The following is a 27,800-nucleotide window of genomic DNA, read 5'->3' as shown; positions in this document are numbered from 1 at the left end:
ATTTTATACACCTGTCAGCAACGGGTGTGGCTTTACTAGCCAAATCCACTAATTTGAAACGTGACTTATCTTAATTACAACTGACTTACTTCCTCATCAACACAGGTAGGAGTTTCCCTGTCTTCCTGGCTGATATAAAGAGTCCTGAAATCACACAAAAGCCACAGCTACTGCCACCTAGTGCTGGCTGTAAAATGTTTAGTTAGACCCTGCAGCACTTGCAGCTAGTGCAAGTGATCACCTCAACGATACAATATTATGGAGTATATTTTACATCTGTCAATTATCTTTACTTACTGTACAGTACACTAAGGTCTACTGAATGCACAGTAACCATCTTATGAAGTAGATAGTGTTCTCTCTGCATGTCATCCTGGGGAAGCTACAAATCAACGATTATATTGCTGCTGTAGGCTGTGGCAACCAGTGGCTGTCACCAGTAATGTCATTCTGTCTGAAATGTAACAGGCCATATGGGTTCTCCATATGGGGTATCTTATTGAAAAAATGGGGTCATGAGAAAATCGTATGAACCGATTATATTTCATTAGATGTAGTGCTCGTGCCTATAGGGGTTCACATCCTTATTTAGTGTGTTCTATTTGACGTGAGCCCAGAGGGTTGTAATAGTAAAGGGCAACATTCTGCAATGTAAATTCCATTACCTGCTATCCTTGGGGTTAATCCTATGGTTTAACCCCAGTCTGGAAGGGTTTGGGGTCTATTGCATTTCTACAATTCAGCAATTCCATTATTTATTTGCTCCCAGATGTGTGAGTTTAAATCAATTGAATCCTGCTGGCTGAAGTATAAGAGGGTCTTACAAGATAGAAGCAGTCAGGAGACAAAGCTGGGTGGCCAAGGGTGGCTGTCCTTCCCTCTACTCCTCATCCATTCAAAATGGCAGACACTCTCCCAATGCTTGCTATCATTGTTCAGAAGAGTTATGGGACCAGAAATACTGCACCGCCGGTCTCTCTACTCATCACTGCGCCTATCATCCTCCCCCTCATCACCATATCCATTCAAATGAAATAAACAGTGTAGGCTACAATTAATTATTGCAATCTGTGGTAGACTCTACATGATTCAAGTAAATGATAAGTAATAATAAGTCCCAAACTAGATCTAATAATTATTTACACCAGGGACATTATTATTTAAAGAAATTGAAAGATTGAAAGATAAGATAATTATTATTATTATCAACTGATGTTGAAGAGCAGGGCTATGTATGGTCATTCGATTAATAATTTCCTGACACTCTTTTGTAATACATTACAAAGAAGCACAAGCTAGAAGGATAAATAATAAATAGGGATAGGTTTAACGCATCTTGAATATTTTAGGACGTTTCAGTGTACGTGGTCCAGGATTAGTGGCTTGAAATATCAATCAAACCCCACCAACATTGAGGGCCCGCCCACCTCAGTAGTCAACTGTCAGTCATATGACGTTAGTGTTTCTGCAGGTGCTTGACGCGGTGGTGTGTTGCGTAATAGGAGCAGAAAATACACTTAAAGGTAAGGATATAATTATTATATTCTTCATTTACACTATACCATAGCTGGTGTAGAGTTACATTTGTTTAGAAGTTTCTATGGAAATGCGCCAACAAAATAGAATAAAGGAGAAACAATAACCATCATTTGACATTCGATGCTTGCTTTTTACAGATAAATGTAAGTGCAGTAGCTCGTAAATATAGTATTTCATATGGGGTTGGTTACAATTATGCCGTAATGTATGACATGTCAAGCCTCGAATAGCCACAGCATCAGCGGGAGAAGAATGACCTGTCGAAATTCCTAAAATAGCTCATCGGTTACAGTAGCCTATCTGGTTCGCGATACCGCATGTGTATCCTTCATTTGTAGTGCGAGATAATTCTTAAATCAATTAAGCAATGTATAATTGACGTGAATTAATATCAGGCCTGCCATATGGAAATCCAATGCGCTGTAGATAGGTGCACGGGTCGCTCTGTGCTCTCAAAGACAAGGGAACGAACATGCTCGTATAGGCTGATTGACTTTACACTGTTCTGTAGGCTATTTAAATCCTCGATGTCTTCATAAAACCACTGCTTTGACAGCACAATACCTATCACAGAGAATCGTAATGCTGTGTGTCTGAATGGGACCACATCAGCAAGCAGGGGTAGGGGACTCTAGTTACCTACTGATTGTAATCTCAGGATAGTTTACACCGCACAGTTTTAGGACACTCACCCAGGTCACGGTCTATGAGCTTTGGGATGATGCATTGTACATTTTCTCATTTTAGGTAGTTATACATCGTTATATTAATGGTCAAAATAGCAAAGCAGGCTATGTTAAATTGGATAACTAATAATAAATACTCATTTTAAAAAAGCTACTTGAGCATTTTTGCATGTTAGATTGGGACCATTTGAAATAATCATAATTTGAATGCAAGAAAGTAGATATTCTATGCTATAAAGGAAATTGTAGGCAGTTAGGACAGTTCGAAATTTACTGGGGTGGGGGGTGGTCCAAAATAGGCTGGATCAATTTTCAATATGAATCCACAAGAACAAATAGGAATAGCTGATAGGCAATGGAGAGGCCAGTTGCGTCATTGCGCATGAATGAACACTGAAGACACCGAGACACTCAAAAAGCTCCCCTATTGACCATGTTTAGGGAAAAACTATTATCCTACCTAGACTAGCCAACAACACCACAACGCAATGAATAATTTCATTATTGTTTTCAAATGAGTACTAAATTCTACTCTAGGCTGCAGTGAAAATCTAATTTGAATAACAGCGCAAAAGCCCTGTGATTTGAATGTTTCATTCCATTTGGATCAGTTGTGGGTCCACTCTAGATATTTTATAAAGTCTAGAAAGGCACAGTAGCAGGCCATTCTGGCTGTCTTTTTACCTATACTGAGATGCGCTGTCTGTTGCAGAACATCATTCTCCCAAATCGTACTATAATAATGTGCCCACATATGCTTCCGGCAGGCCTAGTTATTCAGGAAAGCTTAGTGCACGCTCTGCCTCCTCTCTAATCCAAGTGGCTATTCCTCACACACCTAGAACCTCAATATAGCCTAAATATTTGTTATTTAACTTTTAAAATGTATTACCTTTTATATGTGACATAAACGCAACCATTCACAATGTTTTAATCTTATTAGGCTTCTTCAAAAATCTCCCGTAGGCATGCACACTTCCGTTCAAAATATAATTCCAGCATCATCAAAATGGCTTGACATTAACCAGGTTTCCACCCAACCTTTTCATGCGAGTAAAGTACATGTCGGATAAAAAAATGTCACATCATGGGAAAGCATGCAGTTTATTAGGCTACAGATTAAATAAATTACGATAAACTACACAGGGTGGTGAAAGTGCGGAGTGAGGAGCTTGATGCTCCTTTCAATAAAGATCGAGGGTCTTGTTCTGGTGACATGATGATCGATGCTTGGCTGCTGTTTGACAAATAACAATAATCTCTCACTTTTGTCCATAATAATCTCATCATGTAGGCTATACCCACACTGTATCTGCGAGCTGCTGGCTAGAGTGCACGTGCCAATACCAGAGTGGGTATATTCACAATACCTATGCAATATTTTTTTGGTGACAAAACCAGCAGTAGGCCTTGACTGCAATGGAAACCCATTCAACTTGTATATTTTATTTGGTACATGGGAATGTAACTGCATTTTTATGTGCACTACGTATTTACGCAAACGTTTATCCGCAACAAGTACATTTGATGGAAACACAACTCTGATGGGAAAATGTGCATATTGTTTTTATGCAGATTTTGGAATATTTACATGAAAATCTGTCGCCAATTGGATGGAAACCTAGCTATTGACACCCTAAAGAGGCTGGCAAGTGCGCTAGTCTGGTGTCACTTTGATTATGCCTGCAATACATGGTTCACCAGCAGCCCCAAATGTCTAAAGAATAAGGTACAGACAAGCCAAAACAAGCTTGTAAGAATTATACTTAAACTCCTCCCTCCTACTCATCTGGAGGTCGAGCATTTTAAGCAGCTAAGTTAGCTATCTGTGGAAAAAATAGTTGTATTAATTAAACTTGGTCTGGATGACAGAATTCTCACGGACTCAGCCCCCAGGTACAGTTGAAGTCGGAAGTTTACATACACTTAGGTTGAAGTCATTAAAACTTGTTTTTCAATCACTCCACAAATTTGTTGTTAACAAACTATAGTTTTGGCAAGTCGGTTGGGACATCTATTTTGTGCATGACACAAGTCATTTTTCCAACAATTGCTTACAGACAGATTATTTAACTTATAATTCACTGTATCACAATTCCAGTGGGTCAGAAGTTTACATACACTATGTTCAGTGTGCCTTTAAACAGCTGGTAAAATTCCAGAAAATTATGTCATGGCTTTAGAAGCTTCTGATATTCTAATTGACATAATTTGAGTCAATTGGAGGTGTTCCTATGGATGTATTTCAAGGGCTACCTTCAAACCCAGTGACTCTTTTCTTGACATCATGGGAAAATCAAATGAAATCAGCCAAGACCTCAGTCTTGTATATCCTTGGGAGGAATTTCCAAACGCCTGAAGGTACCCCGTTCATCTGTACAGACAATAGTACGCAAGTATAAACACCATGGGACCATGCAGCCGTCATACTGCTCATGAAGGAGACGCGTTCTGTCTCCTAGAGATGAACGTACTTTGGTGCGAAAAGTGCAAATCAATCCCAGAACAACAGCAACGGACCTTGTGAAGATGCTGGAGGAAACAGGCACAAAAATATCTATATCCACAGTAAAATGAGTCCAATATCGACATAACCCGAAAGGCCGCTCAGCAAGGAATAAGCCACTGCTCCAAAACCGCCATAAAAAAGCCCGACTTTGCAACTGCACATGGGGACAAGGATCGTACTTTTTGGAGAAATGTCCTCTGGTCTGATGAAACAAAAACAGAACTGTTTGGCCATAATGACCATCGTTAAGTTTGGCGGTGCTTTGCTGCAGGAGTGACTGGTGCACTTCACAAAATAGATGGCATCATGAGGAGGAAAATTATGTGGATATATTGAAGCAACATCTCCAGACACCAGTCAGGAAGTTAAAGCTTGGTCGCAAATGGGTCTTCCAAATGGACAATGACCCCAAGTGTACTTACACTGTTGTGGCAAAATGGCTTAAGGACAACAAAGTCAAGGTATTGGAGTGGCCATCACAAAGCCCTGACCTCAATCCTATAGAAAATTTGTAGGCAGAACTGAAAAAGTGTGTGCGAGCAAGGAGGCCTACAAACCTGACTCAGTTACACCAGCTCTGTCAGGAGGAATGAGCCAATTAAACAATTTAAAGGCAATGCTCCCAAATACGAATTGAGTGTATGTAAACTTCTGACCCACTGGGAATGTGATGAAAGAAATAAAAGCTGAAATAAATAATTCTCTCTACTATTATTCTGATATTTCACATTCTTAAAAATAAAGTGGTGATCTTAACTGACCTAAAATTATTTTCAATGACAGCCTAGGAACAGTGGGTTAACTGCCTGTACAGGGCCAGAATGACAGATGTGTACCTTGTCAGCTCAGGGATTTGAACTTCCAACCTTTCGGTTTACAAGTCCAACGTTATAACCACTAGGCTACCCTGCTGCCGCAGCACTAGAGACTAATATTCACTGTTTTAAATATAAAGCATTTCACAGGGATGCTGGCCCATGTTGACTCCAATGCTTCCCATAGTTGTGTCAAGTTGGCTGGATGTCCTTGGGAAGTGGACCATTCTTGAAACACATTGGAAATTGTTGAGGATAAAAACAAAACAGCAGCCTTGCAATTCTTGACACATACTGGTGTGCCTGGCACCTACTACCATACCCTGTTCAAAGGCACTTAAATATCTTGTCTTGCCCATTCACCTTCTGAATGTCACACATACACAATCCATGTCTCAAGGCTTAAAAATCTTTCTTTAACCTCCCCTTTATCTACACTGATTTAAATGGATTTAACAAGTGACATCAATAAGGGATCATAGCTTCCACCTGGATTCACCTGGTCAGTCAGTGTATTTAATTGTATGTATTTATGAAAGAAATAGGGACCACAATGAAAATAAGTCCCTGACTATATTGTGCAATCCTCGTCACTTGTAAAAAATCTTTGTGCTCTGTATATATGTATTTTTTTCTATTGACATAAAATCAATCTATCCATACTGTGCAGCTGCCATTTGATGAATGGAAAGAGACATCTGTTAAAAAACACCAAAAAGTTTAATGACATGCAGGGATGGTCAAGCCAAGCCTTCAATACTGGGTAGGCCTACAAGGTCGGGAGGGATGTATTTTGTGATGTATTTATTGTGGCGTTAAAACACAAGGCATGATATTGAAGCGCACAGAGTCGGCATGCTTTGTTTATTGGTTGTGCGGTGTATTGGCACAGAAATCTGTTGGCGGAAAAGCTTTTACATACAGTGCCTTTGGAAGTATTCAGAACCCTTGACTTTTTACACATTTTGTTATGTTACAGCCTTATTCTAAAATTGATTAAATAGTATTTCCCTTATCAATCTACACACAATAATCCATAATGACAAAGCAAAAACTGTTTTTATTTTATTTTAGCAAATGTAAAAAATATTCAGACCCTTAACTGAGTACTTTGTTGAAGCACCTTTGGCAGCTATTACAGCCTTGAGTCTTCTTGGGTATGAAGCTACAATCATGGTACACCTGTATTTGGGGAGTTCCTCCCATTCTTCTCTACAGATCCTCTCAAGCTCTATAAGGTTGGATGGGAAGCATGGCTGCACAGCTTTTTCAGGTCTCTCCAGAGATGTTCGATCGGGTTCAAGTCCGGGCTCTGGCAGGGCCACTCAAGGACATTGCGAGACTTGTCCCGAAGCCACTACTGCATGTCCTGGCTGTGTGCTTAGGGTTGTTGTCCTGTTGGAAGGTGAACATTCACCCGAGTCTGAGGTCCTGAGCGCTCTGGAGCAGGTTTTCATCAAGCATCTCTCTGTACTTTGCTCCATTCATCTTTGCCTCACCTGACTATTCTCCCAGTCCCTGCTGCTGAAAAGCATCCCCACAGCATGATGCTGCCACCACCATGCTTCACTGTAGGGATGGTGCCAGGTTTTCTCTAGACGTGACGCTTGGCATTCAGGCCATAGAGTTTAATCTTGGTTTCATCAGACCAGAGAATCTTGTTTCTCATGGTCTGAGAGTCATTAGGTGCCTTTTGGCAAACTCCAAGTGGGCTCTCATGTGCCTTTTCCTGAGGTGTGGTTTCTGTCTGGCCACTCTACCATAAAGGCCTGATTGATGGTTGTCCTTCTGGAATGTTCTCCCATCTCCACAGAGGAACTCTAGAGCTCTGTCAGAATGACCATCGGGTTGTTGGTCACCTCCCTGACCAATACGCTTCTCCCCCGATTGTTCAGTTTGGCTGGGCGGCCAGCTCTAGGAAGAGTCTTGGTGGTTCCAAAATTCTTACATTTTAAGAATGATTTAATTTAATGAATGACCTTCAATGCTGCAATTATTTTTTTGTTACCCTTCCCCAGATCTGTGCCTCGTCACAATCCTTTCGCGGAGCTCTACAAACAATTCCTTCGACCTCATGGCTTGGTTTTTGCTGTGACATGCACTGTCAACTGTGGGACATTATATAGACAGATGTGTGCCTTTCCAAATCATGTCCAATCAATTTCATTTACCACAGATAGACTCCAGTCAAGTTGTAGAAATGTCTCAAGGATGATTTCACTTTGTCATTATGGGGTAGATTGCTGAGGATTTTAATGCATTTTAGAATAATGCGGTAACTTAACAAAATGTGGAAAAAGTCAAACGGTCTGAATACTTTCCGAATGCACATTTGATATAATTATAAATATGGCATCAAAATCAAAATCAGATTTCCTCCTAGCTGATCATTGTCTGCAGCCAACTCTGATCATAGTGTAGGACTAATGACAGGCAGGGAAAGTGAGTTCATTCATGGTGGTCGGTCGAACGCTCAACCTTCTGGTCCGTAGCCCAGCGTGGCATCAACTGTGCCACAAAAGCATGCTGAAGTGGCAAAGTAGATATCCACGTTTACAAACAAAGGGTTGCTACATTTGTTATTTGTGGTCAATACATTTCAAACTGTCCCTTAAGCTACTTGGCCTACTAAACAAATTTAATCACAGATAGGATGTGGCTGGCCTATTCAATGTTTCAGAAGGACTATATTGTTGCAAATATGATCGATTGAGTCCCATGGCAATATTATATACAGACATCGTCTAAATGTGTGTGTGTGTGCATTTACCTTAAATATACTTGAAAGAGATCATACTCCAATGTTATTGCTGGATTCTCTGGGGGAAATGCATCACAGAAAAAGTATTAATGTTTAATGGTTAAATAAGGGCTGCTATTGCCTGCCCTACAATATTATATTAGATTACAGGGCACTTTTTGTTTCCCCCCCATACTATGAAAACAAAAACTCCCCTCTCTTAATTGCAGGCTTCCATTGTGATACTAGCAGGTTCATGGCATCTTCTGCTCTATAAAGAGGGAGGAAATGCTATATTTAGCTCCTTCTGATCTGCATTTGTCTTCTTAGAAAATGGAAAATGTGATTGGATGGGGGGAAAATGCCATATTAGGTAACCTTCTGGATGTTTTGGTACCTTACAGTTCTTTGGTTAATGTCTCACTATGAATTTTCATGTGATTTGATTCAGTCCAATTCGGTCCACTGTCAATTGTCAAACTGTCAAAAACGTTTATTTCCCTTTTATGTTTTGCCACTACCCAAGTAATGAATCATCACTTTTTGTTAAATGAATTCAACCCATCCTTGAAAGAGAATGCAGGGAGTTGTCTTGGAAATGGGTGTGTCTGCTGTGGAGTATAATTTCTCAGTTTTAGCAATGTGTTGACAGATGTTTATTTTACTGGGCAAAGTTACTTTACTGTAGAGGGCCTTTTAGTGCCTCAGTACACTCAGTTCTGTGATGTCTAGATGAGAAATTCATATTCGCTAAGTAAATTTAATCTTTGCTCTTGAATTAATACTGTAGGCCACTTCATTTGACGAAAGAGGATAGCTACAATGTGTTCCTAATTAGATCACCCAAGCAACTCTTTATATCTTTCATGAACTTGTGTTACCTGGGGTTGGCGTGTAGCCTAGCGGTTCAGAGCGTTGGGCAAGTAACTGAAAGGTTGCTGGTTTGAATCCCTGAGCCAATGAGGTGAAACGTACGCTAATGTAACCTTGAGCAAGGCACTTAACCCTAATTGCTCCTGTAAGTCCATCTGGATAAGAGCGTCTGCTTAAATGTAAATGTTTGATATGGGTTTGGAAAATAAAATGTTTTATGAAGAAGCACAATGGCTTCTTCAGACTGCTTAGCTGGGAATATAAATTCAAGTATCTCACTTCAATAAATAACCGTAGTAATTACGTGGTAATATGCTATTAAGTTATGGCACATTTCAATAGCATTTCTGTATTGTCTTGTAAGATAATAATTACTAGCTAGGTAACAGCCTGGACTTAACTTGACTAACTCACTAAAGTTATTCCCTTGTAGTTACCCTGGAATAATGCCTATGTAATGTATAGCGCTGCCCAATTTGTTTTAACAAAATGTTGGTTTTGTTTTATATGAGCCAGATTAAGCTGAGGTATACTTCAGCTCCATTGGCAGACTATCATTGTCTTTCTCATTAGCTTGCCTAATGCCAGGGTGTTTGGATCAGGTCTGACTCTCAGGCTTTCTGGGATCATCCTGGACTAAAACAGGATTAACAAGATGCCAGTGGGAACCCATTCAAAAGACTGATCAAAACTGTCTGACTCATAGTGCACCAACACAGTTTAGGACCGGCTGACATCACACATCTGTTGTTAAGGTGTCAATCTCTTTAGGCTGAAAAGAAGAGCCAACACATGTTTATGCCACAGGTTCACAGGTTGGTGCCACAGATTCACAGGTTGGTGCTACAGTAGGTTGGTGCTACAGTAGGTTGGTGCTACAGTTTCACAGGTTGGTGCCACAGATTCACAGGTTGGTGCAACAGATTCACCGGTTGGTGCAACAGATTCACCGGTTGGTGCCACAGATTCACAGGTTGATGCCACAGATTCACAGGTTGATGCCACAGTTTCACAGGTTGGTGCCACAGATTCACAGGTTGGTGCAACAGATTCACCGGTTGGTGCAACAGATTCACCGGTTGGTGCCACAGATTCACAGGTTGATGCCACAGATTCACAGGTTGATGCCACAGATTCACAGGTTGATGCCACAGATTCACAGGTTGATGCCACAGATGCACAGGTTGATGCCACAGACGCACAGGTTGATGCCACAGATACTTTCCTCAGTTGGGAGAGGTTGAAAAGTTTATGGTAAATCACATTGATTGGAATTATTTTGAGTCTTCATCTCTCGTTTAACATATGGTCAAGACTAGAAGTTGACCGATTAATCGGAATGGCTGATTAATTAGGGCCGATTTCAAGTTTTCATAACAATCAGTAATCAGCATTTTTGGACACCGATCATAGCCAATTACATTACACTCCACAAGGAGACTGCGTGGCAGGCTGACTACCTGTTATGCGAGTGTAGCAAGGAGCCAAAGTAAGGTGCTAGCTAGCATTAAACGTATCTTATAAAAAAAACAATCAATCTTAACATAATCACTAGTTAACAACACATGGTTGATGATATTAGTAGTTTATCTAGCTTGTCCTGCGTTGCATATAATCGATGCGGTGCCTGTTAATTTATCATTGAATCATAGCCTACTTCGCCAAACGGTTATTTAACAAGCGCATTCGCGGAAAAAAAGCACTGTCGTTGCACCAATGTGTACCTAACCAAAAACATCAACGCCTTTCTTAAAATCAATACACAAGTATATATTTTTAAACCTGCATATTTAGTTACTGTAATATTGCCTGCTAACATGAATCTCTTTTAACTAGGGAAATTGTGTCACTTCTCTTGCGTTCTGTGCAGTGGTAGGCAGCAGCAGGCTCGTAAGTATTCATTCAAACATCACTTTCGTGTGTTTGCCAGCAGCTCTTCGCTGTGCTTCAAGCATTGAGCTGTTTATGACTTCAAGCTTATCAACTCCCGAGATTAGGCTGGGGTTACCGATGTGAAAGGGCTAGCTAGTTAGCGGGGTGCACACTAATAGCATTTCAATCGGTGACGTAACTCGCTCTGAGACCTTGAAGTAGTTGTTCCCCTTGCTCTGCAAGGGCCGCGGCTTTGGTGGAGCGATGGGTAACGATGCTTCGAGGGTGGCTGTTGTCGATGTGTTCCTGGTTTGAGCCCAGGCAGGGGCGAGGAGAGGGACGGAAGCTATACTGTTACACTGGCAATACTAAAGTGCCTATAAGAACATCCAATAGTCAAAGGTATATGAAATACAAATGGTATAGAGAGAAATTGTCCTATAATTCCTATAATAACTGCAACCTAAAACTTCTTACCTGGGAATATTGAAGACTCATGTCAGGAACCACCAGCTTTCATATGTTCTCATGTTCTGAGCAAGGAACTTAAACATTAGCTTTTTTTTACACGGCACATACTGCACTTTTACTTTCTTCTCCAACACTTTGTTTTTGCATTATTTAAACCAAATTGAACATGTTTCATTATTTATTTGAGCCATTATATTAAATAAAAATAAAAGTGTTCATTCAGTATTGTTGTAATTGTCATTATTACAAAAAAAAAACAAAAAAAATTGTCCGATTAATTGGTATCGGCTTTTTTTGGTCCTCCAATAATCGGTATCGGCGTTGAAAAATCATAATCGATCGACCTCTAGTTAAGACTCATGTCATCTTTTTTTGCCCAAGTTGTGGGATTAGTTCACCTGGCCAGCCAGACTTGTGTCCTTAGAAAGACATAAGGAGTCTAGGGACCATCAAGTCCTGTCATTACATTGCAAGAAGCATATTTCGGTCAATAGTTGAATAGAATGCATTTTTTTATAAGATTTAGATAAATTGCACAAATCTCTTGAAAGGGAGGTGTCAATAACGATGATTGGGTTTCCAATAGTAAATGGGAGGAGGAGCTCTGCGGACCCTTAAGTGTCCAGAAGCAATTTAGCCATTCATTGTATCATATTTTCTTGAGTTGCTATTTTGTGTACATATCCAGCTGTATTGGCAAAATGACTACATATTCCATCGAGGTTGCCCGTTGTCACAGTTCAAAGAGCAGTCGAAACATCCAGCTATAACTCTACGCTAATGACGCCAGTGGATCTCAAAACTGAAGTTGGATCCCCATTAAGTAGCAATGATATCCTTCACCACTGTCGTCATAAGGCAGATATCGCAAACCAGTCATGACCATTCAACAAAATAATATAACAAAATGGAAGTTTCTTTCCAGAAAATGTCTTAGTTACATGATTGCATAACTAGCAAAGGAGTTTTGAAGTTGAGGGTGCAGTATTTATGAAGTTTGGCAATGAGGACGAAAACTAGCTTACTTCAGTTAGCCATCTATACTCAGCAAAAAAAGAAACATCCTCTCACTGTCAACTGCATTTATTTTCAGCAAACTTCACATGTCTAAATACTTGTATGAACATAACAAGATTCAACAAATGAGACAAAAACTGAACAAGTTCCACAGACATGTGACTAACAGAACTGGAATAATGTGTTCCTGAACAAAGGGAGGGGGGGGGGGTCAAAATCAAAGTAACAGTTAGTATCTGGTGTGGCCACCAGCTGCATTAAGTACTGCAGTGCATCTCCTCCTCATGGACTGCACCAGATTTGCCAGTTATTGCTGTGAGATGTTACACCACTCTTCCACCAAGGCACCTGCAAGTTCCTGGACATTTCAGGGGGGAATGGCTCTAGCCCTCACTCTCTGATCCAACAGGTCCCAGACGTGCTCAATGGGATTGAGATCCGGGCTCTTCGCTGGCCATGGTAGAACACTGACATTCCTGTCTTGCAGGAAATCACGCACAGAACGAGCAGTATGGCTGGTGGCATTGTCATGCTGGAGGATCATGTCAGGATGAGCCTGAAGGAAGGGTACCACATGAGGGAGGAGGATGTCTTCCCTGTAACGCACAGCGTTGAGATTGCCTGCAATAACAACAAGCTCATTCCGATGATGCTGTGACACACCGCCCCAGACCATAACGGACCCTCCACCTCCAAATCGATGCCGCTCCGGGGTACAGGCCTCGGTGTGACACTCATTCCTTCGACGATAAATGCGAATCCGACTGTCATCCCTGGTGAGACAAAACCGCGACTCGTCAGTGAAGAGCACTTTTTGCCAGTCCTGTCTGGTCCAGCAACGGTGGGTTTGTGCCCATAGGCGACGTTGTTGCCAGTGATGTCTGGTGAGGACCTGCCTTACAACAGGCCTACAAGCCCTCAGTCCAGCCTCTCTCAGCCTATTGCGCACAGTCTGAGCACTGATGGAGGGATTGTGCGTTCCTGGTGTAACTCGGGCAGGTGTTGTTGCCATCCTGTACCTGTCCCGCAGGTGTGATGTTTGGATGTACCGATCCTGTGCAGGTGTTGTTACACGTGGTCTGCCACTGCGAGGACGATCAGCTGTCCGTCCTGTCACCCTGTAGCGCTATCTTAGGCATCTCACAGTACGGACATTGTAATTTATTGTCCTAGCCAGATCTGCAGTCCTCATGCCTCCTTGCAGCATGCCTAAGGCACGTTCACACAGATGAGCAGGGAACCTGGGCATCTTTCTTTTGGTTTTTTTCAGAGTCAGTAGAAAGGCCTCTTTAGTGTCCTAAGTTTTGATAACTGTGACCTTAATTGCCTACCTTCTGTAAGCTGTTAGTGTCTTAATAACCGTTCCACAGGTGCATGTTCATTAATTGTTTATGGTTCATTGAACAAGCAAGGCAAACAGTGTTTAAAACCTTTACAATGAAGATCTGTGAAGTTATTTGCATTTTTATGAATTATCTTTGAAAGTCAGGGTCCTGTAAAAGGGCTGTTTCTTTTTTTACTGAATTTAGTTTAGCCAGGGAAAATCTGGGGAAAATGAGCTTGGGCCTTGTGCGCATGTGCGCCAGCTGGGCACACTAGGCTAATGCAGGAGACAGATTAGAGTTCTTATGCCCTGATATTATCAGGAGCTGTTTGCGAAAAGTTAAACAATTCAAAGACTGAAACAAATAAATCAGATGGTTTATATTTAAGGAGAGAGAATCGATATACAATCCCAAAATCAGCTGTAACTTTTCACAGTAAAGCAAAGATTAAAATGATGTTTGAGTGCACCCAGAATACAGAGAATGAATGTTGAATTCGCTTCCGGGCACAGTAAACTCCTTCTCACCACTCTATAAGCTCTTTGTGAGGTCCAGCAATTATGTACTGGTAGGTCTAGGCCTATCATCTAAATGATGTTCTTCAGAAACAATAGCCAAAATAACATGGCTTTGAATGTTGGGGACATTAATTATCAGGCCCACAAGCAAGCTTATTTCACTCATAACCTGATTGTTCAAAGCTAAGAGTGTTCTTTGAGACAAACAGTATTTTTCTAGTAGCACTGGACAGCAAGTAAGGCAGAGTCATATGACTATCTATCATCAGAGGAAGCTTAGAGAAATCTTAGTCATCATGACTAGAAACAGACACGTTAGAAAATACTTTGAATTTCACTCTGATATTTTGACATGTCATGGATACACCTAAACCAGAACCTGTATGATTCAGGTTCTGGACATTTGTGATGTATTATATTGAAGGATGCATAGTCTGTTTTGTCAGTTTATTTTGTCAAGACTTATTTAGAATGTATTTAGAGTTTGCAGTATTGATCCGGTTGCATATCAATTTCTGGCATGCTTTTTCTATTGACCTTATTTGCACTTCCTTCTCTACTCTTTACAAGAGTCCTGTGTTGAAAATCTATGAACAGCGCTATGGGTACAGTTGCACTAGTGTAACGGATGTGAAACGGCTAGCTTAGTTAGCGTGGGCGCTAAATAGCGTTTCAATCAGTGACGTCACTTGCTCTGAGACCTTGAAGTAGTAGTTCCCCTTGCTCTGCAAGGGCCGCGGCTTTTGTGGAGCGATGGGTAACGATGCTTCGTGGGTGACTGTTGTTGATGTGTGCAGAAGGTCCCTGGTTCGCGCCCGGGTATGGGCGAGGGGACGGTCTAAATTTATACTGATGCTGTTGACCCGGATTACTGGTTGCTGCGGAAAAAGGAGGAAGGTCAAAAGGGGGGTGAGTGTAACGGATGTGAAACGGCTAGCTTAGTTAGCGTGGGCGCTAAATAGCGTTTCAATCAGTGACGTCACTTGCTCTGAGACCTTGAAGTAGTAGTTCTCCTTGCTCTGCAATGGCCGCGGCTTTTGTGGAGCGATGGGTAACGATGCTTCGAGGGTGACTGTTGATGTGTGCAGAAGGTCCCGGGTATGGGCGAGGGGACGGTCTAAATTTATACTGTTACACTAAGGTCAAAGATGCACCACACAGGTTAGCGTTTTTCATCATGAATCTAGTTCTGGAGGCATCTCTGCAGAGTGGTCACTAGCTGGCACAGCCACAAAGTCATAAAATCTGATTTTAAACCTAACCCTAACCTTAACCCTAGCCTTAACAATAATGCTGAATTCAAACCTTAAATTAAGACCAAAAAGCACATGTTTGGGCTATAGATGGAGCCTTAAGAGACCTTGAATCCTGATGGGCTGAAGTGAAGTCAGTGTTGCCCTAAAGAGTAGATACGATTCCCGCCACAAGTTCAACATGATCCCTGCAAATGCGATCAATCACTTTACAACACAACTATACTGTTCTATCACGGGGGCAGATGTCCTGAGAGGACGAGCAGTCAATCCACTTGAAGTCCTTTTTGTGGCATGTGGCGTAGGCTGCTCTATCTTTCAAGAATGCACTGTTGAGAGCTGACTAAATATGTACACAATGGCTCACATCTTTTGGGAGACAGAATGATTGGTCTGTAAAACCAGCAACCCATAATTAAAGAGGTGTTGTAAGTATCAGGCGGCTCAGAATTTTCCACTTTGTGCGAAAAGCTTTGATTCCTGTCAGGTGCAAGAGAAGCCGTCAGGGGACTATTTCCTCGCCCACTGATATCTTGTCACGCTGAAGGGAACCGATTTTAAATGTCTCTTGATGCAATGCCTTGTCTTCTTGTGCCTCTGGTATATCAATGGTTCAGAACTTAGTGTCTTATATTGAGTACTACCACTACTTGGCCTTGGTGAACACTGATGAACTGTGATGGATGAGGTTGCTCACCTTTTGTACTAGGTGTGTTTGACAAGGGGTTGCAGGCCCTGTGTGGATATTTGGCACTTTGGATTCTGTCTAGTTTTGTCTGTACTTAGAACATGGCCTCCACTGCTTATCCTAGGCTTTACCTTTGAAGTAGGTATTTCTGAAGTGTTGGAGGCCATTTATAGAAACACAATGTAATAATAGTACTGCCCTGTGATCCGCCAAGAATCAGTATTGGAACTCTTTCCATGATACTTCCAAATACAAGGGATATTTTCAGTCGGCTGACAAACTCTCTCTCTCTCTCTAATCTTTCAGATGGCTTCAGCTACAGCTACCTATGGACAGAAGGAGTCCTCAGACCAGAACTTTGACTACATGTTCAAGATCCTCATCATTGGAAACAGCAGCGTGGGCAAGACCAGCTTCCTGTTCCGCTACGCAGACGACTCTTTTACGCCTGCCTTCGTCAGCACGGTGGGCATCGACTTCAAGGTGAAGACCATCTACAGGAACGACAAGAGGATCAAGTTACAGATCTGGGTGAGATTTGGAGACCCTTTCATACGGTTGATATGTCCCTGTAACGAAGAATTCTGTCCCTGTATTCACGCGCTCAAAATCACAGCCTAAAGTTAGTTGAACTTCCAATGTGTTATCACTACACTTTCAACCATCTAAAAAAACAACCAAATTCCAATTGGAAAACAATTTCAGATTTTTGGTTTTAGTTGTCACCCAAATGTTTATCACTGGGCTTTCAACCATTTAAAAGCACAGCAAAGTTCAAATGGGAATACAATGTCAGATATTTTGTTTATTTATACAACAGATTAATGTGATGATTGTGATTAATCTAATAGCAGAACCAAATGACCTGGACTGCAGTTGAGATTACATTAAAAGTACATAGTGCAAGTGATTAATGCCGTTCGAGATTCTGCGTAGATTATTATAGCAATAGGTAGACCTGTGATAAACTATGCATGCTATCTTGAACAAGCACACTTTATATGATTACATAAGAAGGAATGCATAGTTACAGTAACCTCAAAATGTGTCCATGGATATGTTAGTCAATTTAGGTTGAATGTAACATTAGTTTGTATGATAGCCTTAAAGGTGCTACGTACACACATGTGGAAGCTAGGTGAATTGCAACAACACTTAGGTTGAATACAAACAACTCTACTTCCTCCTCTACATCCCATTTCCCTGCAACATGTTGGAGACTTTGTGTCTGTGGAATCTAGTGGAAACCACTCACGCTTGAGCATTTCACTTTCAGTTTTGTCCACCAGCTTTAAACAGCTGAAAACAAGATATTTCACAGCAATTTAGATGGTGCAATGATTCTGTTTACTATGAATTGCTTGTATTGTCACATAAAATGCAAACAATTTAATTTTAGCAACCAGGTAATGGCATGGTGGTTTCTGTGGCTGTATGGCATTAGTGGAAACTAAGACTATTCTCATGGCAGGTCTGCCAGTTTTGACTAGCAGAAGCAACTTTTTGTAGCAGGTTAGGATCATTAACGTGGCATGTTAGGATAATTAACATGGCAGGTTAGGAAAAGGTTTAGGGTTAGCTAAAATGCAAAAATTATCCGAGACGCGACTTGAACATACAGTATCTAGATAAAACCAGACCTGCCCTGAGAACAGTCTTGGTTTCCACGAATGTGATGCTGCATTTCTGTGTCTCTTTACTTTCGGTTTTGTACATCACTTTCAAACAGCTGAAAGTACGATCTTTTTTGTAATTTAAAATATATTTCACAGCGCTTTAGATGGTGAAATGATTCTTTACACTATAAATTGCTTGTTTTGTCACATGAACAGAATCTTTAAATTGTATTATTATTTTTGTACTTTTTACCCCTTTTTCGTGACATCCAATTGGTAGACACAGTTTTGTCCCATCGCTGCAACACCCTTACGGACTCGGGAGCGGCAAAGGTCAAGAGCCATGCGTCCTCTGAAACACAACCCCGCCCAGCCGCACTGCTTCTTGACACACTGCCCACTTAACCCGGAAGCCAGCCGCACCAATGTGTCGGAGGAAACGCCGTACAGCTGGCAACCAAAGTTAGTGTGCATGCGCCAGACCGCCACAAGGAGTCGCTAGAGAGCGATGGGACAAGGACAACCCAGCCGGCCAAAATAAATGTAGTTCTGTCCTTGAGCTGTTCTTGTCTATTAATGTTATGTATTATGTCATGTTTTGTGCAGACTCCAGGAATAGTAGCTGCTACTTTTGCAACAGCTAATGGGGATCCTGATAAAATACCAAACCCTCCCCTAACCCAGACGATGCTGGGCCAGTTGTGCACCGCCTCATGTGTCTCCTAGGATCAAACCCGGATCTGTAGTGACGCCTCTAGCACTGCAATGCAGTGCCTTAGACCGCTGCACCTCTCGGGAGGCCAACATTATAGAATTTTAACAACCAGGTAATGGCAAGGAGATTTCTGCCATTGATGATTCTGCTTGTGAGATGCTAACCACGTCTCTGAGAGACGTTGATGGAAGAGAGGGGGGTGCAGCCTGCCAATTTGACATCGAGCCAGTCTGGCTTTTGTTGACCAATAGGAAGGCTAAACAAGCTGTATGTCATTTCGTCTGGGCCCAAAATCGTTATTTTTTAAAACATTGTGCAACACTATGATTCCAATGAAATAAAAATTCACAAATATTTCATATATCTCCTTTAACTTTAGGTGTGTGTTGAATTGTGTTTGGTTGACAATGCAACCAAATATCAACATATAAAAGAGATGTATCTACTTTTTTTTGGTTAACTTGTAGACATGTTAATAAGCTATTTATTGTATTTCAAAAGTAATATTGAGTTACATTTAGCGGACACCCTTATCCAGAGTGACGGCATACATTTTAATACTAGTCCTACATGGGAATCGAACCCATAACCCTGGCATTACAATTGCAATGTTCCACCAGCTGGGCCACATAGGAATTGTGTTTAGTTGTCAATGCAACCAGATATCAACATTTTAAGAATATTTATCTTCTGTTTGGATAGTTCCATCTGTAACACTGACTTAGTCTGGCTTTAATTCCAGTTGGTCTACAAATTAATAATTGATGTGTTAAAAATCAAATCAAACTTTAAATAAAGTTTGATTTGATTGATTCATTTTATTTAACTATGATTTTTGTTTGAGATGGAGATGTGAATTAAAGCCAGACTAAGTCAGTGTTACAGATGGAACTATCCAAGTAGATAATACTTCTCCTTCAAATGTTGATATTTGGCCTATTGTATTCTATTTTTAGTTGAATTCTGGGTTGAACTCAAACAGTTGCTGTTGATGACTTTGCAAATGCTATATAGTCCTAAATAGCATCATTGATGATTGATAAAGTATGGTCACGTTTAATTTGCTAAGTTAAACCTACCCTTTGGAATGACTTTAATAGTGAATCTATTTCATTTTTAAGTGGGGCCCTCTCAACAATCATTCTCATGATAGCACATTGTTAATAATCAATGACAAATATCATAGCTAAGCAGGGCTGGGCCTTGGTTAAAACCTTGGATGGAAGACCAAAGGGTAGCTGTCGATAGATCAATTCTCCAGTAGGAGGTGATGCCCAGACTATTTAAAAACAAATTCTGATAGTGGATATAATGTTGAAAAGCTGACATTTTTAAAGGTACAAATTCAACATATTTTCTAGAAGGTTTATGTTGAAATGTGGTTACCATGGTGACATAGCTGTGGTTGAAATTTCACCCTCAAAACAACAGTTTATGTTGATCCCTTTTTTTCAAATCCAATGTATTTCCCACATAGATTCCACATCACAATACGTTGACAAAGTATGTTGAATCAATGTTGATTCAACCAGTTTGTGCAGTGGGGCACTGCAGTCTCTACTAGACATCCATATTGTGCATTAAACACTGGGGGCTGGTGAAAGAGGATACGTGTATGTGTGTTGAGGAAAGGCTTGGTCTGTGGTCAGCCTTTTCCCAGGGCAATGACTATACCCCCCCCCCCCCCCCCCCCCCCCCCCGACCACCACCACCACCTATACACACACTGCTCCCCATCTCCCACCTCCCAGTACAGCATACAGTCAGCTTCGCATGCACTCAAGTGTAGTAAAATTGAAAAAGCTGTGAATGCTGATAATTCAAATATGACCTAAAACATAAACAAGCACATTTGTTACACACCATATAATGTACATATTTCACCCAATTTACATATTTACATGTGTATTTGGATTCATTATGCATGCTAGACATCATACGAAAAGCAACAATTTGACTACTACCCTAAAATAAAGCCTGACCAGCATAGTGTTGTGTGTAATGGGGATTGGGGCTGATGTTGCTCCACAGTTTAGAGAGATGCAGTATTGGGTTGTCAGGGAGGCCTCATTCCCTGAGCATTCATTAGAGCTTAGGCCGTAACTCAATCTGCCCCCTCCACCCCCCGGCTTGCCAACCAAGGAAGGGAGGCGAAATTTGGCAAGTCACAGTAGAAATGCGTCAGGAGCTGTAAAAGCTACTGATACCCCATCATCATCTGTTGGCAGCAAAAGCAGTCTGCGGGTAGACTGTTTGAAATCACCGGAGGGTTTTAATGTTCTGTCGTTATTGGTGTGCGTGGGACGATCGCTGTCAATGTCAATTTGACTGTGGTGCATGTCAATTTGGCTGTGGTGCTCGTTTTCATGCAACCTCCGTGTGTATGTGTGTGTGTGTGTGTCATATTTCTAGGATACGGCAGGGCAGGAGAGGTACAGGACTATCACCACGGCTTACTACCGCGGTGCCATGGGCTTCATCCTCATGTATGACATCACCAATGAGGAGTCCTTTAATGCTGTGCAGGACTGGTAAGTGATTGCTCAGGAATGTGGTGTGGTCATGTGACCATATGGCAAATAGTAGTAAAACAGAGGACAAACACAGACCAGTGTTCCTTGATACAGTACAGGCCTGACTGGAGGAGGTCCAATTGGCACCAAAGGTTTGTTGACCTTTTCTTCAGAAAGGCCTACGAAGTGATAAGAATTTGTTGACCTTTTCTAAATAAAGACCATTGGACTTGAAACACATATACTATATGTACAGGTAACTACCAAAATACAGGAAACACTTGAGTAAATGGGGGATACAAAGTATATTGAAAGCCAGGGGCTCCACACAGGTGTGGTTTGTGAGTTAATAAAGCAACTAACCTCCCATCATGCTTAGGGTCATTTATAAAAATGCTGGGCAGGCCATTATTTTGGTCATTGTTTTGGCTACCATGGCTATGCCCTCATAGGATGACAATGTCCCCATCCACAGAGCACGAGTGGTCACTGAACAGTTTGATGAGCATGAAAACAATATGTAAGCCATATGTCTAGGCCGTCTCAGTCACCAGATCTCAACCCAACTGAACACTTATGGGAGAGTTTTGAGTGGCTCTTGAGACAGCGTTTTCCACCACCATCAACCACCAAGTGATGGAATTTCTTGTGGAAGAATGGTGTCACATCCCTCCAATAGAGTTCCAGACACTTGTAGAATCTATGCCAAGGTGTATTGAAGCTGTTCTGGCTTGTGGTGGCCCAATGCCCAATTAAGACTCTATGTCGGTGTTTCCTTAATTTTGGCAGTTACCTGTATAGTTGTGTAAGTAGAGATACTGGGGTGCAAAGGAGCAAAATAAATAAATACAATATGGGGATGAGGTAGGTAGGTAGATAGATGGGCTGTTTACAGATGGGCTATGTACAGGTGCGGTTATCTGTGAGCTGCTCTGACAGCTGGTGCTTAAAGCTAGTGAGGGAGATATGAGTCTCCAGCTTCAGAGATAATTGCAGTTCGTTCCAGTCATTGTCAGCAGAGAACTGGAAGGAAAGATGACCAAAGGAGGAATTGGCTTTGGGGGTGACCAGTGAGATATGCCTGCTGGAGCGTGTGCTACAAGTGGGTGCTGCTATGGTGACCAGTGAGCTGAGATAAGGCGGGGCTTTACCTAGCAGAGACTTGTAGATAACCTGTAGCCAGTGGGTTTGGCGATGAGTATGAAGCAAGGGCAGTTGTATAGTTGACAACACCTGGTTCCTCTGGTAAAATAGTCTCAAACACTCTACTCAACAAACTGGATGCAGTCTATCACAGTGCCATCCGTTTTGTCACCAAAGCCCCATACACTACCCACCATTGCGACCTGTACGCTCTTGTTGGTTGGACCTCGCTTCTACCAAATTCTCTAAAACAACGTTGGAGGTGGCTTATGGTAGTGACATGAACATTCAATGTTCTGACAACAGCTCTGGTGGACTTTCCTGCAATCAACATGCCAATTGCACGTTCCCTCAAAACTTGAGACATCTGTGGCATTATGTTGTGACAAAACTGCATATTTTAGAGTGGCATTTTATTGTCCCTAGCTCAAGGTGTACCTGTGTAATGATCATGCCGTTAAATCAGCTTCTTGATATGCCACACCTGTCAGGTGGATGGATTATCGTGGCAAAGAAGAAATGCTCACTAACAGGGATGTAAACAAATGTGTGCACAAAAGTAGAAGTAAATAAGCTTTTTGTGCGTATGGAACATTTCTGGGATGTTATATTTCAGTTAATGAAATGAAGGTTCAACACTTTACATGTTTAGTTTTATATTTTTGTTCAGTATATAATTTTGAACCGGAGTCAGATAAAATTGTGTGTTTCTCTAATTACAACGATTAATCCCCAGACAAAAAGCGTGCACTTGGGTTTGTATCTTCCTGATATCCAATAAGGAGGGGACTTGGGTTTGTATCTTCCTGATATCCAATAAGGAGGGGACTTGGGTTTGTATCTTCCTGATATCCAATAAGGAGGGGACTTGGGTTTGTATCTTCCTGATATCCAATAAGGAGGGGACTTGGGTGTGTATCTTCCTGATATCCAATAAGGAGGGGACTTGGGTGTGTATCTTCCTGATATCCAATAAGGAGGGGACGTGGGTTTGTATCTTCCTGATATCCAATAAGGAGGGGACTTGGGTTTGTATCTTCCTGATATCCAATAAGGAGGGGACTTGGGTTTGTATCTTCCTGATATCCAATAAGGAGGGGACTTGGGTGTGTATCTTCCTGATATCCAATAAGGAGGGGACTTGGGTTTGTATCTTCCTGATATCCAATAAGGAGGGGACTTGGGTGTGTATCTTCCTGATATCCCAAAAAATGATTGAATAACATGTATGTGTAAATGTATTTTCAACGCTTGCTTACATAATGTGGCCGGTGAAGTTTGCGTGTAACCAAATACTATTACTCACAATAACCCCAAATAAACATTAATCGTATCGCAAGCTGCATTATTCCAAACTCATTTTAGATGACCCTTGAGTGTTGGATAAGTGCAGTGAAAATGTCACCTAAGCTTTCAATGGCTCTGCAGTGGACCATGTCTCTGCAGACTGCACACTACAACCTATGTTCTTAGTAAGAGTGGTTTATTGAAACAATGTTTCGATCCTCAGATCATCATTGTGTCTCTTTGACCTCAAGCACCTGCTCAAAACCACTGGATGCGTGTGTGTGTGTGTAATCTTTTCCAATACTGAACCTTTCTGTATGGCTGCCATAGGTCGACCCAGATTAAGACGTACTCGTGGGACAACGCCCAGGTCCTGCTAGTAGGCAACAAGTGTGACATGGAGGACGAAAGGGTGGTGGCAGGAGACAGGGGCAGGCAGCTTTCTGAACACATGGGTGAGTTCAAGTCACACAACACCAGCTCACAGTGCCCACCATAACTACATGAGCTATACAATTCAATGATACTGCTGATGTTAATGGTACTTCTTATCTGATGATTTGATTTTATCATCTGAGTTGTCAGCAACAATAACATGTATAATTTGATTGCAATCGCTTGGTAGAAGTTCTTATCCAGAGTAAATGCGATTAGGAGGTAGAACAGCATCATAAGCAAACATAAAAAGAATTGTGCCGAATTGGCTGTTGAACACAGATCTCCCAGCTACCACCAAATATCATGTCATACAGGAATGACAAAACACGAAGTTTGCTCACAATAGCTTCAGAAACCAATGGGCAAGATTACTGATCACGTATGGCTAGTTTTGTAAACATTTAAATCCAACACCATTATAACACCATGTTCCAGGGTTCGAGTTCTTTGAGGCCAGTGCCAAAGATAACATCAATGTGAAACAGACGTTCGAGCGGCTGGTGGACATAATCTGCGAAAAGATGTCTGAGAGCTTGGATGCCGCTGACCCGGCAGTTACAGGGGCTAAACAGGGGCCCCAGCTCACCGAGCAGCCCGTACCCCCCCAACAGGACTGTGCATGCTAAAGCTGAGCGAACCCCCCACACACACCATCAACTCATCCTCAGGTCCCCTCACACCTGCTTCCTTTACTCTGGTCCTCACTGGTCTTAAATTCTCTATCCAGAGTCTGCCCCAAATCTTCATCATTGTTTACCTTATTTTCTCAGACTAATGGTTTTCTGATAAAAGCCTTTGTTAGAGACGGATGGAATTCCATATTGAAGTATGTGTTGTCATAAAGAGGTCAATACTTTGGAAACAGAGATATTCAAGCCGAGTGCAAATATACTGTCTAAGTTCCCTGTCTGTGTGAAATACAAGAAAACATATATTGGATTGCATCAGTCACTGGTATAACATAATTTCCTGTCTCAAATTTTTGTCCAATCAGCCTTTTTTTTATGTACCTTATGTTTTGTATACTGGTACCACTTTCCTTTGTAAAGCTTTTCGCGTATAAAAAAAACAGTAAGGAAAATACAAACAAATTATAGAGAGGTAAAAATAAACAGAGACATTCTTTATACAGTACCAGTCAAAAGTTTGGACACACCTACTCATTCCAGGGTTTTTCTTTATTTTTTACTATTTTCTACATTGTAGAATAATAGTGAAGACATCAAAACTATGAAATAACAACTATGGAATCATGTAGTAACCAACAAAGTGTTAAACAAATCCAAATATATTTTATATTTGAGATTCTTAAAAGTAGCCACCTTTTACCTTGATGACAGCTTTGCACACTCTTGGCATTTTTTACTGGTACTGTATATGTTTGGTTTAAATGTGTATGTAAATAATGTGCATAATATAATATCTAAGGGATCCATTAGAATTATTATTTTTTTTAAAGCATAAAGAAACAATCTATGAAGATATGAGAGGTCAATGTTGTAGATTTTCTCTGAATCAATTTATTTATGGTTTAATTAGTCTCATTGTCATCCCCCTATGCCCATTTACACAAAACATCTTTGCTCCTACTACCGCTCTCAGGTACTTGCAAATACACTCACTAAGAGCTGTTAAGATTAATGCTAGTTTGCATGGAAAGAGGCTGAAGCCACGGAACCAGAGCATAGCTGAAGTATATCAGCATCGCTCACCTTTTACATCCATTTCAATGATCTTATTTTGTATTTTTGTGAGAAATAATGAATTACAATGTGCATGTTATATCAGAGGCAATACTTGGCTCCTTATGACTTGAAATAGGATACAAGAGACTGCACAAGTGAGGTTAAATAATATAGAAATCATACTGTGTCCTGTACAATAACAGGTTAAAAAAATATGTTTTGCTCAGTTTTGGCAACGGCTGTTTTTGTCCCACAGCTTGTAAGTACTTAAAGGTAGATATGACGTAGGTGCACAAGTAAACCAGGGCCAATATCCACAATAACTAAGAGCATTAAAGAGCGACGGTAAACTTCTGCTGTTTTGGTCCCGTACCTACCATGCTCAAACAGCTTGACCCGAACCCATGCGCAGATACTGTGTGGGGGGGAAGTCTTGCATCTCACTCATCGCAATATCTGCGATGCTGCTCGTGGCAATGTCATTTTGCTGAGTCTACCTTTAATGCACACAAGCGTAGGCTTATGCAACAAAGAGTTTATGGGTTTGTAGTGTGTGTGTGATTGGAACAATTTGCAGTAAAATATGTGTAAAATTAAACGCTAACCCTTGAGACTGTTTGAGCGCAAATTTAGTCAACCGTTTAATTTAGGAAAGAAAAACCTGAATGGCCTTTTGCCTCTGGTCTTTGAATTGATATTCAGTCCAAGGTCTCAATCCAGGCAAGTTTCCATTGAAATTAGAGAATATATTATTACTCATTGCAAGCGATCGAAACCACCCTTAAGACCTTTGTGATGTTTACGAGTGAACTTTTCTATGTTGTTGACAAATGGCTGTCTTTACTAGAGTGAATGAGTGCGAAATAATCATACAAATAGATCAGTCATTCAAGCATCCTCAATTGATGAAACTGTCAAATGTATACTTCGCTGAGTCATACCAAAGTTTTGATGTGGGACAATAATGACAATGTGTAACAATAATATTAGAATAATACTACTGTAGATACAATAACAACAATATTTGATCATGTTGCAATCCAGCATACATTTTCAACATAATTTTGCTCTACTATATTATGGCTGTGAGTCTGCCATCTCAGTAGTATCCAGAGACACCCCCACCCCCCTCTGTAAATTGTCCTCCTCCTCGCCGATGCCGTCTTCATTTCTATGAAACAAACTGTAAATGCATTTTAGTCATATGTTTCATGCGTGGATTCTGTGTTGTATTGACTCCAGGTTTGCAAAAAAAGGACAAAATCTGAAACTCGTATTGTATCTGCATTAGTTCTAGGCCTGCTTGTGAATGAATGTGTCACTTCCTTTAATAAAAAGCAATATGCAGTACCACTGAACAGCATCTGTAACAGTAGAGCTTGCTGACAGTAGATCTACTATATAAAGTGTATCGGGTACACCCCCCCCCCTTCAAATAAACCAAGGGTGTCGGGTAAGTTTTACCTTGCTGCTATTCCTAGGTAGTATAGAACTGAATCTGGAAATATGTAAAAAGAGGGAATAACCATGTTCAACTGATTTGTTAGGTTACATAAAGCCAAGCTGTTACTGTCAACAACAACAAAAAACATTTACACAAATATACTAGTGGTTTTAAAACCGTGGATTTATAGTGAGAGATGTTGTTAGGATCTTGGATGTCACCAAAGCTTGTGAGAAAAATAAACATTTGACAAGAGTGTAAATTTAGAAGAGTACAATAAGAGTATTTCAGATTATGTTTTTATTCCATTGCTTTGCTACGAAGGCAACCTTCAAGGCATCCAATAAGGTTTGCGCTGTCAGGAAGGTATTGCAATTTTTCAAAAGATCCAAAGTGTTGCTTGTTTTTGGAATTTATTTCATAGTTTTTTTGTGTTTTTATTTTTATTGTGCATCCACCGAATACTGTTCTGCAAAGTACTGTTGACTTGGTTTACATAGATTTTTACTTTGTACTTCTATTGTGGGAATACAACAACTAATGTTATAATAATAAGGGAATATGGTGTCAAAATGTTAAAATGTGAACATTACCAAATCTGCTGTACATGTTGTGGAATTCAATGACAAAAATAAAAGTTGACCCTGTTTTAA

The 27,800-nt window shown here is 40.9% G+C and overlaps 1 protein-coding gene across 1 annotated transcript; it reads left to right on the top strand.

Moving 5' to 3' along the window:
• Positions 1-1,460: 1,460 nt before the first annotated feature.
• LOC139409065 (ras-related protein Rab-3A-like) lies at positions 1,461-27,800 on the top strand. The gene is made up of 5 exons (XM_071153738.1): positions 1,461-1,523; positions 16,613-16,837; positions 21,050-21,168; positions 23,911-24,035; positions 24,454-27,800. The coding sequence occupies exons 2-5, from the start codon at positions 16,613-16,615 to the stop codon at positions 24,642-24,644; spliced, it is 660 nt and encodes a 219-aa protein (XP_071009839.1). The 5' UTR covers positions 1,461-1,523; the 3' UTR covers positions 24,645-27,800.

The sequence above is a fragment of the Oncorhynchus clarkii genome, chromosome 5 (genome assembly GCF_045791955.1).
Source record: "Oncorhynchus clarkii lewisi isolate Uvic-CL-2024 chromosome 5, UVic_Ocla_1.0, whole genome shotgun sequence".
In the NCBI taxonomy this organism is placed as follows: Eukaryota; Metazoa; Chordata; class Actinopteri; order Salmoniformes; family Salmonidae; genus Oncorhynchus; species Oncorhynchus clarkii.
Note: the sequence above shows the minus strand (reverse complement) of the source record. Positions and strands in the feature narration are given on the sequence as shown.